Here is a 16,650-nt window from a genome sequence, read left to right as displayed (position 1 = left end):
CTCAAAAACTGGTAGAATCGGCCGGACGCGGTGGCTCAAGCCTGTAATCCCAGCACTTTGGGAGGCCGAGGCGGGCGGATCACAAGGTCAGGAGATCGAGACCATCCTGGCTAACATGGTGAAACCCCGTCTCTACTAAAAAATACAAAAAACTAGCCGGGCGAGGTGGCGGGCGCCTGTAGTCCCAGCTACTGGGGAGGCTGAGGCAGGAGAATGGCGTGAACCCGGGAGACGGAGCTTGCAGTGAGCTGAGATCTGGCCAGTGCACTCCAGCTTGGGTGACAGAGTGAGACTCCGTCTCAAAAAAAAAAAAAAAAAACTGGTAGAATCTTAGTGTCTTCAGGCCAGCCTCGTGGAAATGTTTTTCTCTAAGGATTAAGATTTGATGATGGCAATTATGTCTTGATTTTCTGATTTGTTCTAGTGTAAAAAAACTGCATATGGCAGGGTATGGTGGCTCATGACTATAATCCTAGCACTTTGGGAGGCCGAGGCAGGTGGATCACTTAAGCCCAGGAGTTGGAGACCAGCCTGGACAACATGACAAAAGCCCGTCTCTACACAAAAATACAAAAAATTAGCGGGGTGTGGTGGTGCACACCTGTAGTCCCGGCTACCTGGGAGGCTGAGGTAGGAGGCTCACCTAAGCCTGGGAAGTCGAGGCTGTAGTGAGCCAAGATTGCACCACTGCACTCCAGTCTGGGCGAGATTGTGAGACCCTGTCGGAAAACAAAAATACATAGTTGTTTTGAATTCATGTTAGCAATAAATAAATAAATGATAATGTAAAAAAAAAAAAAAAGGGGGCTATGCACCAGGTGTGGTGGCTCATGCCTGTAATCCCAGCACTTTGGGAGGCTGAGGCAGGCGGATCACGAGGTCAGGAGATTGAGACCATCCTGGCTAACACGGTGAAACCCTACTAAAAATGCAAAAAATTAGCCAGGCATAGTGGCAGGTGCCTGTAGTCCCAGCTACTCGGGAGGCTGAGGCAGGAAAATGGCGTGAACCCGGGAGGTGGAGCTTGCAGTGAGCCGAGATCGCGCCACTGCCCTCCAGCCTGGGCGGCAGAGCGAGACTCCGTCTCAAAAAAAAAAAAAAAAAATGGGCTATGGTACAGAGTTTGAATTTTTTTTTTTTTTTTTTTTTTTTTTTTTTGTGAGACGGAGTCGCGCTCTGTCGCCCAGGCTGGAGTGCAGTGGCCAGATCTCAGCTCACTGCAAGCTCCGCCTCCCGGGTTTACGCCATTCTCCTGCCTCAGCCTCCCGAGTAGCTGGGACTACAGGCGCCCGCCACCTCGCCCGGCTAGTTTTTTGTATTTTTTTAGTAGAGACGGGGTTTCACCGTGTTTGCCAGGATGGTCTCGATGTCCTGACCTTGTGATCCACCCGTCTCGGCCTCCAGAGTTTGAATTTTATGGTATGATGAGAAATCACTGGGTTTTAAGGAGAGAAGATGGACTCATAGGGTAACTTACTCTTGGGAGTCAGCGCTATGGCTTTACCCTGCAAGATTGGCTTGCCCATCCTCAACAGCAACCTGGCCAGTTTAGGGGTCAAGTGCCTCTGTGTGCTAGACTCTGGGGCCACCTGGATGTCATGGATGGGCACTTTGTTCCCAACGTCACCTTTGGTTATCCTGTGGTAGAAAGCTTTCAAGAGCAGCTAGTCCAGGACCCTTTCTTTGACATGCATGTGATGGTGTCCAAGCTGGAACAGTGGGTAAAACCAATAGCTATAGCAGAAGCCAGTCTGTACACCTTTCACCTTGAGGCTACTAAGAACTCAGAGGCTTTGATTGAAGACATTTGGGAGAATGGGATGAAGGTTGGCCTTGCCATCAAATCAGGAGCTACAGTTGAGTATTTGGCACCATGGACTAATCAAATAGATATGGCCTTGGTTATCACAGTGGAACCTGGGTTTGGAAGGCAGAAATTCATGAATGATATGGTACCAAATATTCACTGGTTGAGGACCCAGTTCCCATCTTTGGATAAGCGGTCAGTGGTGGAGTAGGTCCTGACACTGTCCACAAGTGTAGAGAGGCAGGAGCTAACATGATTATGTCTGGAAGTGTTGCTATTAGGAGGAGTGAGGACCCCAGATCTGTTATCAACTTGTTAAGAAATACATGTTCAGAAGCCACTCAGAAATGTTCTCTTGATCAGAGTGAGACCATAAGGTGCCCAATGTTGCTGCTCATGAGATCTCCTTTTTACCAGAAAACAGGAATATTGACTACCAAATCATATTGCAGCTGAGGCAGTACTGCTTTTCTGAGCAATTATTCATTCTAATGATTAAAATTGATTGTGCAGAATATTCTAAGAAGTTAGAAATTGGCATGTCTAACTACATTTTTAGTGAAGCAATTTAACGATTCATGTGGTGAAATGCTCAGTTTTTATTAGGAGATTTGATTTTTTTTTTTTTTTTTTTTTTTGAGGCAGGGTCTCACTCTGTCACCCAGGCTGGAGTTCAAGTGGTATAATCTAGACTCACTACAGCCTCAGCCTCCCGGGCTCAGGCGATCCTTCCAAGTAGCTGAAACTACAGGCATGTGCCACCACGCCCAGCTAATCTTTGTACTTTTTGTTGAGACAAGGTTTCACCATGTTCCATGTTGCCCAGGCTGGCCTCAAACTCCTGGTCTCAAGCAGTCTGCCTACCTCAGCCTTCCAAAGTGCTGGGATTACAGGTGTGAGCCACTGTGCCCACTTGATTGTTTATAAAGAGTAAAAATATGGCTGCATTAAGGTTACAAACAGAAATGTGTCTTAATACCTAAGGATGGCATATTAGCTACACTATAAAAAATTTTTTTTTTTCCAATTTACAGTAGAGAGAAAAAGAAAAACAGGCCGGGCACAGTGGCTTACGCCTGTAATCCCAGCACTTTGAGAGGCCAAGGTAGGCGGATCACCTGAGGTCCGCAGTTTGAGACCAGCCTGGCCAACATGGTGAAACCCCATCTCTACTAAAAATATAAAAAAATTAGCCAGGCGTGATGGTGGGTGCCTTGTAATCCCAGCTCCTGGGGAGGCTGAGGCAGGAGAATTGCTTGAACCCAGGAGACGAAGATTGTAGTGAGCCGACACAGTGCCACCGCACTCCAGCCTAGGCGACAAAGTGAGACTCCGTCTCAAAAAAAGGGAGGATGTAATAATTTACATTTAAGAAACCCTTTGGCGGCTATGGGGAAATGGCTTATTGGAGGTGGGGTGATCATTTGGGCAGCTTTTACAGCAGTGAGAGATGAGAATGCCAATGGAAGCAGTGGAGTTAGAAGTGAGTAGATTCAGACTGATGGACTTGCTGATGAGTTGGGGGATGGGGAGCAAAGAGGCTTTTGCTGATGAGATAAAACACTTCAGGTAAATGATGATGTGGCCTACCCATGTTCAAGATGAGGCACAAGATCTAATTTCAGAAATAAGAAATGAAAACTGTAAAATTCTGTAATGTATCAGCATATTCCTTGCCTAACCTGAGAAATTCCAACCAGCCCTACTGCCCTGTCATCTGTCCTACTGTGCCTCCAGTGGTTTTTCAGTCTGAATGCTGCACAGAGACACCACAGCTTCAGAGGGTGGTAGAAGCCACATTATGCTTCCTAGCTTTGGGCCCTGCTCCGTGGTGCAGAGTTACTTCTGCTCAAAGGAGTCAACTTTTTCTAATTCAAACAGTGCCATGGCAGGCCACCACCAGGGACCAGGCCCTGGAAGCTGCTTACTCATTGTTGTTTCTCTGGGGACCCTCTTTCCATCTGAGAGATGGTATCCAGCATACCACTTTGTGAACCTTTTATAAAGTATTAAAACTGAGGTATTGGAGGGTGGGTTTGGGAGATGTTGGCCAAAGGATTTCAGTTATATAGGAGGAATAAGTTGAAGAGATCCATTGTACAACATGGTAACTATAGTTAATAAAATGTACTCTTGAAAGTTGTTAAAAGAGTAGCTTTTAAGTGTTCTCACCACAGGGAAAAAAAAAAAAAAAAAAAACTAGGCCAGGTGCAGTGGCTCATGCCTGTAATCCCAGCGCTTTGGGAGGCCAAGGCGGGCAGATCAGGAGGTCAGGAGTTCAAGACCAGCCTGGCCATCGTGGTGAAACTCCATCTCTACTAAAAATACAAAAAAAAAAATTATCTGGGCATGGCAGCAGACGCTTGTAATCCCAGCTACTCGGGAGGCTGAGGCAGGAAAATTGCTTGAACCTGGGAGATGGAGGTTGCAGTGAGCTGAGACCGCACCACTGCACTCCAGCCTGGGCAACACAGTGAGACTCTGTCTCAGAAACAAACAAACAAAAATTATGTGAGGTAATGCATGTTAATTATCTTGATTTAGCCGTTCCACAATGTATACATATTTTTGAAAATATTTATTCATTTTTGAGAAAGGGTCTCACTCTGTCACCAAGGCTGTAGTACAGTGGCACGCTTACAGCTCACTGCAGCCTCAACCTTCCAGGCTTAAGTGATTCTCCCACCTCAGCCTCCCTAGTAGCTGGGACTGCAGGCATGCACCACCACAACTGGCTAATTTTTGTTGTGTTTCTTTTTGTAGATGGGTTTTGCCATGTTGCCCAGGTTAGTTTCGAACTCTTGGGCTCATGCAGTCCACCTGCCTCAGCCTCCCAAAGTGTACGTATTTCAAAACAACATGTTTTACACAATAAATATATACAAATTTTGTCATTAAAAAAAAAAATGGCCAGATGCGGTGGCTCAGGCGTATAAGTCCAGCACTTTGGGAGGCCAAGACAGGCAGATCACTTGAGCTCAGGAGTTCGAGACCAGCCTGGGCAACATGGTGAAACCCTGTCTCTACAAAAAAAAAATACAAAAATTAGCCAGGCACGGTGGTGCATGCCTGTAGTTCCAGCTACTCAGGAGGCTGAGGTGGAAGGATTGCTTGAGCCCAGGAGGTGGAGGTTGCAGTGAGCCGAGATCATAACACTACACTCCAGCCTGGGCAACAGAGCAAGACCCTGTTTGGGGGAAAAAAAAGGAAAAAAAAAACCCAACAACTGTTTAGGTGAGCTTGTGGCATGTGTCTGTAGTCCTGGCTGCTCAGGAGGCTGAGGCAGGAGGATTGCTTGAGCCTAGAAGTTTAAGGCTGTAGTGTACTACAGTGACACCACTGCATTCCAGCCTGGGTGAGTGAGATCCCATCACTAAAAAAAAATCCAAAAAGCTGTAAGTTTGAATTTTATAATTCATCTTCTGTCTTCTCTTCTCCCTGCTGAGTTTTCCTTAATGAGAACCATGTTCTTGTGAGAATTTTACTCTTGTCTGTGTTTGCTAAGTTGAAGAGAAACAAAACAAAAAGATATAAAATTAGCAGCTGAAATTAATTTAATTTAATTTATTAATTTATTTATTTATTTTGAGATGGAGTCTCACTCTGTTGCCAGGCTAGAGTGCCATGGTCTAGTTCACTGCAACCTCCACCTCCTAGGTTCAAGCGATTCTTCTGCCTCAGCCTCCTGAGTAGCTGGGACTACAAGTGCACGACACCATGCCTGGCTAATTTTTGTATTTTTAGTGGAGATGGGGTTTCACCATGTTGGCCAGAATGGTCTCAATCTCCTGACCTCGTGATCCACCCACCTTGGCCTCCCAAAGTGCTGGGATTACAGGCATGAGCCACCGCGCCCAGCCCCGCAGCTGAAATTTATTAAGCAACTTTTATGTGCCTGGCACTGTGTTAAGTGCTTTACCTACATTATGTCACTAGATCCTTGTAGCAGCCCCCTGTGACATGCCCAAAATCACAGCTCATAAGTTTCAGAACTGGGACTGAACCCAAGGGTTCTAGCTCCTAATACCATGTTTGCAGCCACTGCACTAGATTCCCGCTTCTTTATCTTTGTCTCCTCATCTTTCAGGTAGATGGGAAATTGCTGTGCTGGCTATGTACACTTTCATACAAACGGGTCCTTCAGAAGACCAAAGAGCAGAGGAAACACCTGAGTAGCTCTTCTCGTGCTGGCCACCAGGAGAAGGAGCAGTATAGTCGCCTGAGTGGTGGTGGCCATTATAACAGGTAACCTCAAGATACATGAGATAGGACTAGAAGTGCTGGTAGGTCAGATGTAATGCTCACACAACCATCATGGTACATACCATCTCATATGCATTTTCTATATTCTCTGTAGGTACTAGTCTGTAGGAGGAAATTCATTTGTCATATTTTATAATTCATATATCTTCCAAGAACCAGAGAGATTTCCATAAAGTGTCAGGATTTCCTGACTTTGTATTGTGTCTGAAATGTTTGTGGAACTTACCCTACTTTGGTTTGTAGTGTTCTCACCCTTAGAGTGGATTCTCTTTCCAGAAGATTGGACATTTCACTTTCTGAGAGATACAGCTTTTCCATGCATATTTAGCCAGGAGGCTGATAGATGTTCTAGGTTTGTCCTGGTGGCACCTAGTCAAAAAGATATATTTTCATTGTTGTTTTAAACTTACTTTCAGAGTATCTAGTATTGTTAACAGTTCTGGCTCTGGATGGAATCCTGCTGTGCCAGGTTCTCTGTGGGGATCTTGGGCAAGTTTTCTCATCTGTAAAATGAGGGAAGTAATAGTATTACCTCATGGGGTTGTTGTGAAGATAAATTAGTGCATGCACAGTGATTGTTTTTATAACTGGCATATAGGAAATATTCAATACATTTCAGGTTTTTTTGTTTGTTTGTTTTGTTATTACCATTATGACTTTGTTTAATCAGCAAGCATTAAGTACTCTCATGGGTCAGGGATGCTGGTGGGAATGAAGAGCTAAGTACAAGTCATGCTGCTCTCCAAGAGTATGCAGTCTGGTAGGAAAGACAGACTTATAAACAGATGATCTTAGTATAATGTAATGGGTACCACAGTGAAGACATGTCAAGAATGCAGACATGAGGGTAGTAATTAACTGCCTTGAGAAGTCGGGCAAGCAGGCTTGGAGAAGAGCTGGCATTAGAGCTAGATCTTAGGATGAGTTGGAATCCTCAGGGATGGAATGGGCAGAGGCATTCTAGGCTGAGAGAATAGCATTTGCAAAGGCATGGAGGGCATGAGACCACATGGAACCCTGGAGAATTGTAAGTCCTTTTATATTACTGGAGCTTTTGGCTGGGAGCTGGGGAATGGAAGGAAAAAGGGGTCCTGCATCCTGGTAAGGAACGTAAACTTAATCCTAAGGTCAGGGTGTTAGTGGGAAGCTATTGAAGGGTCTATGCAGAGGAGAGACCAAATCTTCATTGAAAAAATTAACCCTGACTAGTGTGGAGAATGCATTGGAGGAAAAAGGGACTGGGGGTTCATTTATATATAAATATAAATTATATAAATTATAAAATTATATAAAATATAAAAGCCTTTTTTCTAAGAGTCTGGGTAAGAGATGTTAAAACATGAACCTCACCTGAGGCAGTGGCAGTGAAAGATTGAAAAGGCTGATTCAGGAAGATGTTTTGGATGGAGAATTATGAGAACTTAGATAATCTGATGAACAGGCACATGGGCAAGAACTGAGTAAGTAAAGGGTAATTCCCGGGTTTTTTATTTGGGTGAATAGCTAGATCCTTAACTGAGAGACAATATAGGAAGGGGAGAAAATATGTTTAGTTTTGAAAGGTTGAGTTTGAAGCTTGAAGAATTACTTTTAGGAGCTTAGCCTAGAACTTAGAAGAGAGGTTTGGACATGGGCCACAGGTAGCACATAAGAATCTGGCTGGGTGCCATGGCTCACGCCTGTAATCCCAGCACTTTGGGAGGCCAAGGCGGGTGGAGCACGAGGTCAGGAGTTTTGAGACCAGCCTGACGAACATGGTGAAACCCTGTTTCTACTAAAACAAAAAATACAAAAATTAGCCAGGTATAGTGGTGCGTGCCTATAATCCCAGCTACTCAGGAGGCTGAGGCATGAGAATCGCTTGAACCCAGGAGACGGAGGTTGAAATAAGTTGAGATCGTGTCCCCACACTCCAGGCTGGGTGACAGAGTGAGACTCTGTGTCAAAAAGAAACAACAACAGTAAAAAGAATCACTGGGGGTAGGGATTATTTGAAAATGCAGATTCTGGCCAGATACATTGGCTGGCTTACACCTGTAAACCCAACACTCTGGGAGGCCGAGGCGGGAGGATTGCTTGAGGCCAGGAGTTTGAGACCAGCAGGAGCAACATAGTGAGACCCCATCTCTACAAAAAACAATATTAGCCAGCTGTGGTGGCACATGCCTGTAGTCCCAGCTACTTGGATTGCTGAGTTAGGAGGATTGTTTTGAGCCTTGGAGTTCGAGGCTTGCCATGAGCCATGATTATGCCATTGCACTCCAGCCTGGGCACCAGAACAAGACATTCTCTCTAAAATTAAAAAAAATTAAAAAGCAGATTCCTGCAGCAATCCCACCCCAGAATTTAATTCAGTAGGGACTAGGATGGAGTCCAGGAATCTACATTATTTTATAAACATCCCAGATGATTCTTATGCAGGTGATATAGTTAACACCATTTCCAATCACTATGATAGGTAGTTGTTAAAATCATGCTCTTGAATGATATAATTCAGATTCCGGGCTGAGAACAGAACTCTAAAAGCATTCAGTATTTAAGGATTAGGAACTAAGAAGCAGCTGTCACAAAAGTGAGCTGACCAAACCAGGAGAACATTTGAAGAAGGATGCAGTATCAGTGGTATCAAATGCTGAAAAGAGGTCAAGTAAGAAAAGGTCTGAGATAGGCTGGGCGCGGTGGCTCACGCCTGTAATCCCAGCACTTTGGGAGGCCGAGGCGGGCGGATCACGAGGTCAGGAGATCGAGACCATCCTGGAGAACACCGTGAAACCCCTCTCTACTAAAAATACAAAAAATTAGCTGGGTGTGGTGGTGCGCGCCTGTAGTCCCAGCAGCTACTTGGAGGCTGAGGCAGGAGAATGGCGTGAACCCGGGAGGCAGAGCTTGCAGTGAGCTGAGATAGTGCCACTGCACTCCAGCCTGGGCGACAAAGCGAGACTCCGTCTCAAAAAAAATAAAATAAAATAAGAAAAGGTCTGAGGAATCCTTTGGACTTGGCAGTTGAACACCAATCAAAGTCAAAGGATTGCATAGCAGAGACAGACCTCCAGCTTTTGTTTCAAGACCAGTTTTGAGTGAACTTATTGGGGCTAAAACTGATTTTTAGTCTTGTAGTGTGACTGAAATACCAGTAGGTTAACATAAATATAGTGAAGAAGAACTAGCCTGGCCGGATGTGGTGGCTCATGCTTGTAATCCCAGCGCTTTGGGAGGCTGAGGCAGGTGGATCACTTGAAGTCAGGAGTTTGAGACTAACCTGGCCCACATGGTGAAACCCCGTCTCTACCAAAAAATACGAAATTAGCTGGGTGTGGCGGCACGCACCTTTAGTCCCAGCTATTCGGGAGGCTGAGGTGAAAGGATCACTTGAAGTCAGGAGGCAGAGGTTGCAGTGAACCAGGATCGTGCCACTGCACTCCAGCTTGGGTGACAGAGTGAGACTCCATCTCAAAAAAAAAAAAAAAAAAAAAACTAGGAGTTCAAATATATTGACCTGGTTTCTTTACTTTACTACTACTAGCTATATGTCCTTTGGTAGATAAGTTGATCTTGAGCTATTTCTGCACAGTAGAAATAGTAACTTACCTCTACCTCACAGAATTACAAGATGCATGTGAGACAGTGAATGTAAAAGAATGTTTTAAACTAGAAGACAGATTATACTTCTTATTGAAGTTTTATTGATTTTTGTTCTCATGGTTATTAATAAAGCAGGTAATATTTAATTAATTAAGGCCAAGAATTTTTTTTTTGATCCTGTGGAAACTAGCCACCCATCCATCCAGGCCTACAAAATCATCACCTTGGTAGATTATTAATCGAGAATTATTAGCTCTTGCATAGTAGAGCTGCTATCTTACATTGGTCTATTTGACAGACTTTCATTGTGATGTTTTGTTAATCTTTGATTTCTAATGTGTGTCTCTCTATTTTTGCCATTAAAAGCCAGAAAACACTTTCTACATCTTCAATTCAAAATGAAATCCCAAAGAAAAAGTCCAAGTTTGAGTCAATCACAACTAATGGAGACAGGTGAGCCAGTTGAGTATGTGTGCGCACACATTTGAAATGCATACACAGTTCCTGAAACAGGAATACATTTTAGGGTCTGCCTTGGAATTAGTCTATGGCTGTCAGTGCATCTTATAAGTAAGCAGTACTGATATTTGTTTATAAATCTAATCTTGTCATTAAAAGATAAGAACTTGTAACTTGATTTAATAGCAGTTGAATTCTGCAGTCCACTAAATTATTCCCCTACATTAATTCCTAATTCTTTTTTTTTTTTTTTTTTTTTTTTTTTTTAGAGACAGAGTCTCACTGTCGTTCAGGCTAGAGTGCAGTGGTGCGATTTTAGCTCACTGCAACCTCTCTCCTGGGTTCAAGCAGTTCTCATGCCCCAGTCTCCCGAGTAGTTGGAATTACAGGGGTGCCACCATGCCCGGCTAATTTTTGTGCATTTAGTTTCACCATGTTGACTCAAACTCCTGGCCTCAAGTGATCCACCCACCTCGGCCTCCCAAAGTGCTGGGATTACAGGCAGGAGCCACCTTGCCTGGCCTTCCCTACAGTAATTCTAAGAAGTCCAGAGCTGGATGCTTTTCTTTGTGATCTGTGCCCATGTCCTCCTGCAGGCAGAAGAGGAGTTGATCTTGAGAGGTAAAAACAGGTTGGGAATAAGGCAATGTTGCCAAATTTGTGAGGATACATACTTCCTTAACATTCAGAAAGCCAGCCCAGTGCAGATTCTGGATCAGGAGAGAATGAGATGCATTTGCATATTTTTATTTCATTTCAAGCCAGTCTAAATGCATACTTTTAGTCCTCACTTTCCTCTCCCCTCCTCAGTGATACTTCCTCTTGTGAGTTGCTTGGGTCCTAATATCCTGAGTGTCCCATCTGTGTTTATACAGTGGGCTGCTTCTCAACAAAAGTCTTGGGACCAACCATTTTCCTGTTCCTCAGGCCTGGGCATCCCGAAGTGAAACCACCTGACACACTTCCTAAGATCCTTGAAATCATCTCCATTCTGAAAACTCCACCCATTCACAGTTCTCTTTCCCAGCCAGTAGTGGATATAGGAGCAAACCAGCATATAAGCTTACCAGGACTGATTTTATTTAGAGGGATACAAAACATTCTTTCCCATTGCCTTTTTTGTTAACTTGCTTTCAGATTCTACAAGGTTTTTAGAACTAGTTTCATTGATTTTAAACTTCTTGAATTGAACCTTCTGGATTGCTTAATTTAGGTAGTCAGATTACATGGCGGGAGGAACCATAAAGATGATCTTTCTGGCCAGCTTTACTGTTCTCTCAGAAGCTAGTCTGGCCCTTGTGAAGAAAGAGATGTGGCACAGGTTGTCCATCACCTCTGCCAGCGCATGTGACCCTGCAAAAACTACTTCAAGGAATGAACTTTTTGAATGCCCTGCTTTATAAAGGCCTACGCCAAGACCTATGCCTTTAGATTCATTTCTGTTTTGTGCTTATTTATGATCCAGGCTGTGTTTGAATGACCTGGAAAAAGCTCATTCGTATCCTCCAGTTTAACTGACCAATCCTTAAAGTTCACTTTCTTTTTTTTTTTTTTTTTTTGAGGCGGCGTCTTGCTCTGTCGCCCAGAGTACAGTGGCGCAATCTCGGCTCACTGCAAGCTCCACCTCCCGGGTTCACACCATTCTCCTGCCTCAGCCTCCTGAGTAGCTGGGACTACAGGTGCCAGCTAACTTTTTTTACACGCCCGGCTAACTTTTTTTTGTATTTTTAGTAGAGACGGGGTTTCACCATGTTAGCCAGGATGGTCTCGATCTCCTGACCTCGTGATCTGCCCGCCTCGGCCTCCTAAAGTGCTGCAATTACAGGCGTGAGCCACCACGCCCGGCCAGGTTCACTTTCTATTAGCTTATTTTGTTCCTGAGATACTGCCGCTATTCTTGCTGTCCATTGCTATGGATACACCAAGCTAAAAACTCAAGTTTTCTGTTCAGTGTTTTATTGCATCCAGTCATCAGCAATGCTGTTTTCCTCAAGTTGAAAGCTGATCCTTGACATAGGTACATGGTCTTTCATGATGTCCTCCAGAAAAGATATTAAATGATCATTTTGACCAGGCACAGTTGTTCACACATGCAGTCCCAGCACTTTGGGAGGCCAAGGCTAGTGAATCACCCGGGAGTTTGAGACCAGCCTGGGCAACATGATGAAACCCCATCTCTACAAAACATACAAAGATTAGCTGGGCATGGTGGCATGTGCCTTCCAGCTACTCAGGAGGCTGCGGTGGGAGGACCACCTGCGCCTGGGGAAGTTGAGGCTGCAGTGAGCCATGATTGCACCACTGCACTTGAGCCGAGGCAGTGAGACTCTGTCTCAAAAAAAAAAAAAAAAGGTAGGGGAGATAAGTTTTTCCTTAAAATGACATGCTAATTTATTTTTCTAAGTAATTTATAATTTGAAAATTTGGAAATGTTTTCTGCTGTCACAAAAACTATTTTCATACCCATATAAATTCCATTTGAAATGTTCTGCATTAACATTTTTAACATTCTATTCTACTTGTTTGCTTTTCTTGTTTTTAAATGTTCATAACACAAGATAAATTCTACTTTGCTGTCCTCTTTACTTTTTGTGGGTTTTTTTCCCTGCATTTACTTTGCCTTGAAAAAAGCATTCTGATTTTTTTTTTGACAGTCCTTTTTTAATGTCATCCAAACCAAAATTTCACTGGCTACCTATTTCTTTTCTTTTTTTTTTTTTTGAGACAGGGTCTCACCCTGTTGCCCAGGCTGGAATGCAGTGGCATGATCTTGGCTCACTGCAGCCTCGACCTCCTGGGCTCAAGTGATCCTTCCACCTAAGCCTCCCAAGTAGCTGGGACTACAGATGTGCACCACCATGCCTGCCTAATTTTTGTATTTTTTGTAGAAACAGGGTTTCACCATGTTACTCAGGCCAGTCCTGAACTCCTGGGCTCAAGTGATCCTCCTACGTTGGCCTCCCAAAGTGCTGGGATTACAAGAATGAGCCACTATGCCTGGCTTTTTTTTTTTTTTTCTTTTGAGACAAGGTCTCACTTTGTCACCCAGGCTGGAGTGCTGTGGCGCAATCATGGCTCACTGCAGCCTTGACCTTCTGGACTCAAATGATCCTCCCACCCCAGCCTCCCAAATAGCTGGGACTATAGGCACATGCCACCACACTCAGCTAATTTTTTTTTGTAGATGGAGTCTTAAACTCCTGGCCTCCCAACATGCTGGGAACAAGTGATCCTCCTGGTTTGGCCTCCCAACATGCTGGGATTATAGGCATGAGCCACCACACCCAGCCCCTAAAATATTCATATACTTTTAGATTTATGCTCTTAATCTTATTCCCCATGTTTTCTGCAAATTGCTGCCTAATGGTTTTTCATTGACCTTTCTATACTACCACATTATCTTTTCTTATTTATTTAATACTGAGGTATGTTTGATTATTTTTCCTCCTCTTTTTCTTTATCCATTAGCCTTCCATTTTGTTCAGACAGAACACATTTTAGCTTTCAAAAATGGCTTTATAATAAGATGCTTTAGTCTTTTTTTTCTAAGTATCCTACAAAATCCACAGTCTCTGTCTCAATGTGTCCTAATTTGTTTGTTGAAATTGTGACAAAAACTTTTCAATTTTAGGAAAATCTAAGTTAATTTCTAGTTTTCCTCCCTCTAGAAAATACACCGGCTACTTTTTAATCATGCTTGTTTGTTGTTCCATAGGCAATCAAAAAAGCAGCCGCAACAGCTGGTGGCACTCAGGCACAGCTTGTGGTTTACTGTTTCTAAAAGACATTTTTTTTTTTTAACTTATAGTTTCATTTTATCCTCCCCAGAAATGTGCCTGGAAGGTTAGACTTAATCTGTATAGCCTTTGAGGACAGTCTCAGGACCAATATGTAGGGTTATAGAGAGGCAGGTTTTGGCTCAACCCAAGAAAATTGTTCTTACATTAAGAGCTTTTGTAAAAGACAATTTTTCTGGAGAAGTAGTAGTTCCCTGTCATTGGAGCCATTAGGAAAGAGACTGGTTTTTTTGCCTTGTTACCCTAGCCATCTTTTTTCATTTCTAGCAGTTCTTACTGAACCAAGAATTAGAGAGTGAGGGCTGGGCGTAGTGGCTCACGCCTGTAATCCCAGCACTTTGGGAGGCCGAGGCGGGTGGATCACCTGAGGTCGGGAGTTCGAGACCAGCCTGACCAACATGGAGAAACGCTGTCTCTACTAAAAATACAAAAATTAGCCAGGAGTGGTGGCGCATGCCTGTAATCCCAGCTACTTGAGAGGCTGAGGCAGGAGAATCGCTTGAACCTGGGAGGCAGAGGTTGTGGTGAGCCGGAGGTTGTGTTGAGCCGAGATCACACCATTGCACTCCAGCCTAGGCAACAAGAGCGAAACTCTGTCTCAAAAAAAAAAAAAAAAGAAAAGAAAAAAAAGAGAGAGCGAGGCCAGTCCCTAACACAGGATAGAAAGGATGGGTATTGTCAACTATTTATTGGTATGGGGGGAATCCTCTCACAAGAAGCAAGAAGGATAGGGCATTAGGAGTTTGGGGACAGCAAAAAGTTACTTACGTTAGCTCATTATTCTAGTTATGGGTTTAAATAGACTCATTCAGTTGAAGAAAGACAGGTCCTTAGCAGGTATTGAAACAGATGTGAGACTGCAGCTATAAGGGTGCTTCCAGCTCTGAAACTAGTAGAGACGATAATAGTTCCTTTCAGCACTTTCTCCTGCCTGCCTTGTTTTATGATTTTGCATTTATTTTTGTTACGCAGTAATTCCATCCATTCATTAGTTATGAGAACATTGATTCATTCTTCCTCTGACAGTCTTCGCATATGCTTCATGTAGACTGAGAGGAGGGTAGGAATATTCCTGTCGAATATCTTTATCTTCCTATTCTAGCCATAGAGATGTTTGACTTGGTAACTGTGAGGTAGTTTGTCCACTGGTTAGGCTTGCTATTTGGAGTTTCTTCCTGTGTAGAGAAATGTTGGCTCTTAGATGTGGTTTAGGATATAAGAACTGTGAGTTGTTGCTGTATCTAGGGAGTTGAGAATGAGTATTCCAGTGTCTGCTTAGGAAAAACAGGTTTGTGTTTTACTTCAAAGATTGTCATGGGAAAAGTAAAGAGCGTTATTTGGGAACTCTCTAGAGAACAGGATTTGACCCTCTTGGCAGTGATTCCTTAACTTGTTTTGAGTCTGAGGCATTTATGAGTGGCCATTGAAAGCTATGGATCCTCACTCTAAAAACCACCCATTATATGTGTAGACAAGATTGTACATACAATTTGGGGGTTTTGTAGATTTCGTGAAACTATCCCTTCTTTTTCTTTCTTTTTTTCTTTTGAGACGGAGTTTGCTCTTGTTGCCCAGTCTGGAGTGCAAAGGCGCAATCTTGGCTCACTGCAACCTCTGCCTCCCGGGTTCAAGAGATTCTCTTGGCTCAGTCTCCCGAGCAGCTGGGATTACAGGCATGCACCACCATACCCAGCTAATTTTGTATGTTTAGTAGAAACGAGATTTCTCCATGTTGGTCAGGCTGGTCTTTAACTCCCGACCTCAGGTGATCCGCCTGCCTTGGCCTCCCAAAGTGCTGGGATTACAGGCGTGAGCCACTGAGCCCGGCCTAAAACTGTCCCTTCTGTTTTTTTTTTTTTTTTTTGAAACGGAGTCTTGCTCTCTCCCCTAGGCTGGAGTGCAGTAGCGCGATCTCGGTTCACTGCAAGCTCTGCCTCCCGGATTCATGGTTCACACCATTCTCCTGCCTCAGCCTCCTGGGTTGCTGGGACTATAGGCGCCCGCCACCGTGCCTGGCTAATTTTTTGTATTTTTAGTAGAGACGGGGTTTCACCGTGGTCTCGATCTCCTGACCTTGTGATCCGCCCACCTCGGCCTCCCAAAGTGCTGGGATTACAGGCGTGAGCCACTGCGCCTGGCCAAACTGTCCCTTCTTAAGAGGCTCTGCTAAAAGGACATAGAGTCCACCTGGCACTTGGACAAAATGGAGTGCTCCTATGCTGTTATTGGGAGGAATCTGTTGAAAGCCCAAGTTGTGGTGTGACTCTGGAATTTGCCACCTCTTGGTTCCTTTCCTAATGCAATGTTACAAAATTCCTGATATTGGAAATGACAATCTGCAGGCCATTTGTAGTGCAGGGGAAGCTGGCTTCATTCCTGTTTCATCTTTTTTGAAAAAGAACTGACTGCTCCTGGGTGGGAATCCAGCAGCTTCTCGGCAGATACACTGACTGCATTGTGGTGCTTTGAGACAGAAGACAAGGCCCTGAAAGACGAGCTCTGAGTGGAGCATTAAAGAAAAATGCATGAGCTCACAGTTTATAATTTATCTGGAATTCTAGGGAATTTATCTAATCACAAAAATTAGGACTGTTTTTCTAGTATATCATTGGGGATCTTCAAGGAACCTGAAACAGTATCCTTAGCTCTTGGGATGTGGCATTTATTTTAGTCCTAAATGTGAGAGAAGATGCTGCAGGGATGCTGCTGGGTTGTGGCTTTGGTTTGTAGAGTTATCTGATG

At 43.9% G+C, this 16,650-nt stretch overlaps 1 protein-coding gene and 1 pseudogene across 3 annotated transcripts in view; both read left to right on the top strand.

Annotated features, from left to right (window-relative positions):
- Window positions 1–16,650, top strand: part of FAM76A (family with sequence similarity 76 member A) — a 42,431-nt gene that overhangs the window by 16,384 nt on the left and 9,397 nt on the right. For 2 of the 3 annotated variants that reach the window (XM_033227557.1, XM_033227556.1), the window contains exons 5-6: window positions 5,895–6,052; window positions 10,019–10,105. In XM_033227557.1, coding sequence (XP_033083448.1) covers window positions 5,895–6,052; window positions 10,019–10,105 — 245 coding nt within the window. The remainder of the gene's footprint in view (window positions 1–5,894; window positions 6,053–10,018; window positions 10,106–16,650) is intronic. The other variant, XM_033227559.1, reaches the window with a different exon arrangement.
- LOC117093026 lies at window positions 1,408–2,379 on the top strand (annotated as a pseudogene).

Source organism: Trachypithecus francoisi, unplaced genomic scaffold (genome assembly GCF_009764315.1).
Source record: "Trachypithecus francoisi isolate TF-2019V2 unplaced genomic scaffold, Tfra_2.0 Lachesis_group12, whole genome shotgun sequence".
NCBI classification, from domain to species: Eukaryota; Metazoa; Chordata; class Mammalia; order Primates; family Cercopithecidae; genus Trachypithecus; species Trachypithecus francoisi.
This window is presented reverse-complemented; position numbering and strand designations above follow the sequence as displayed.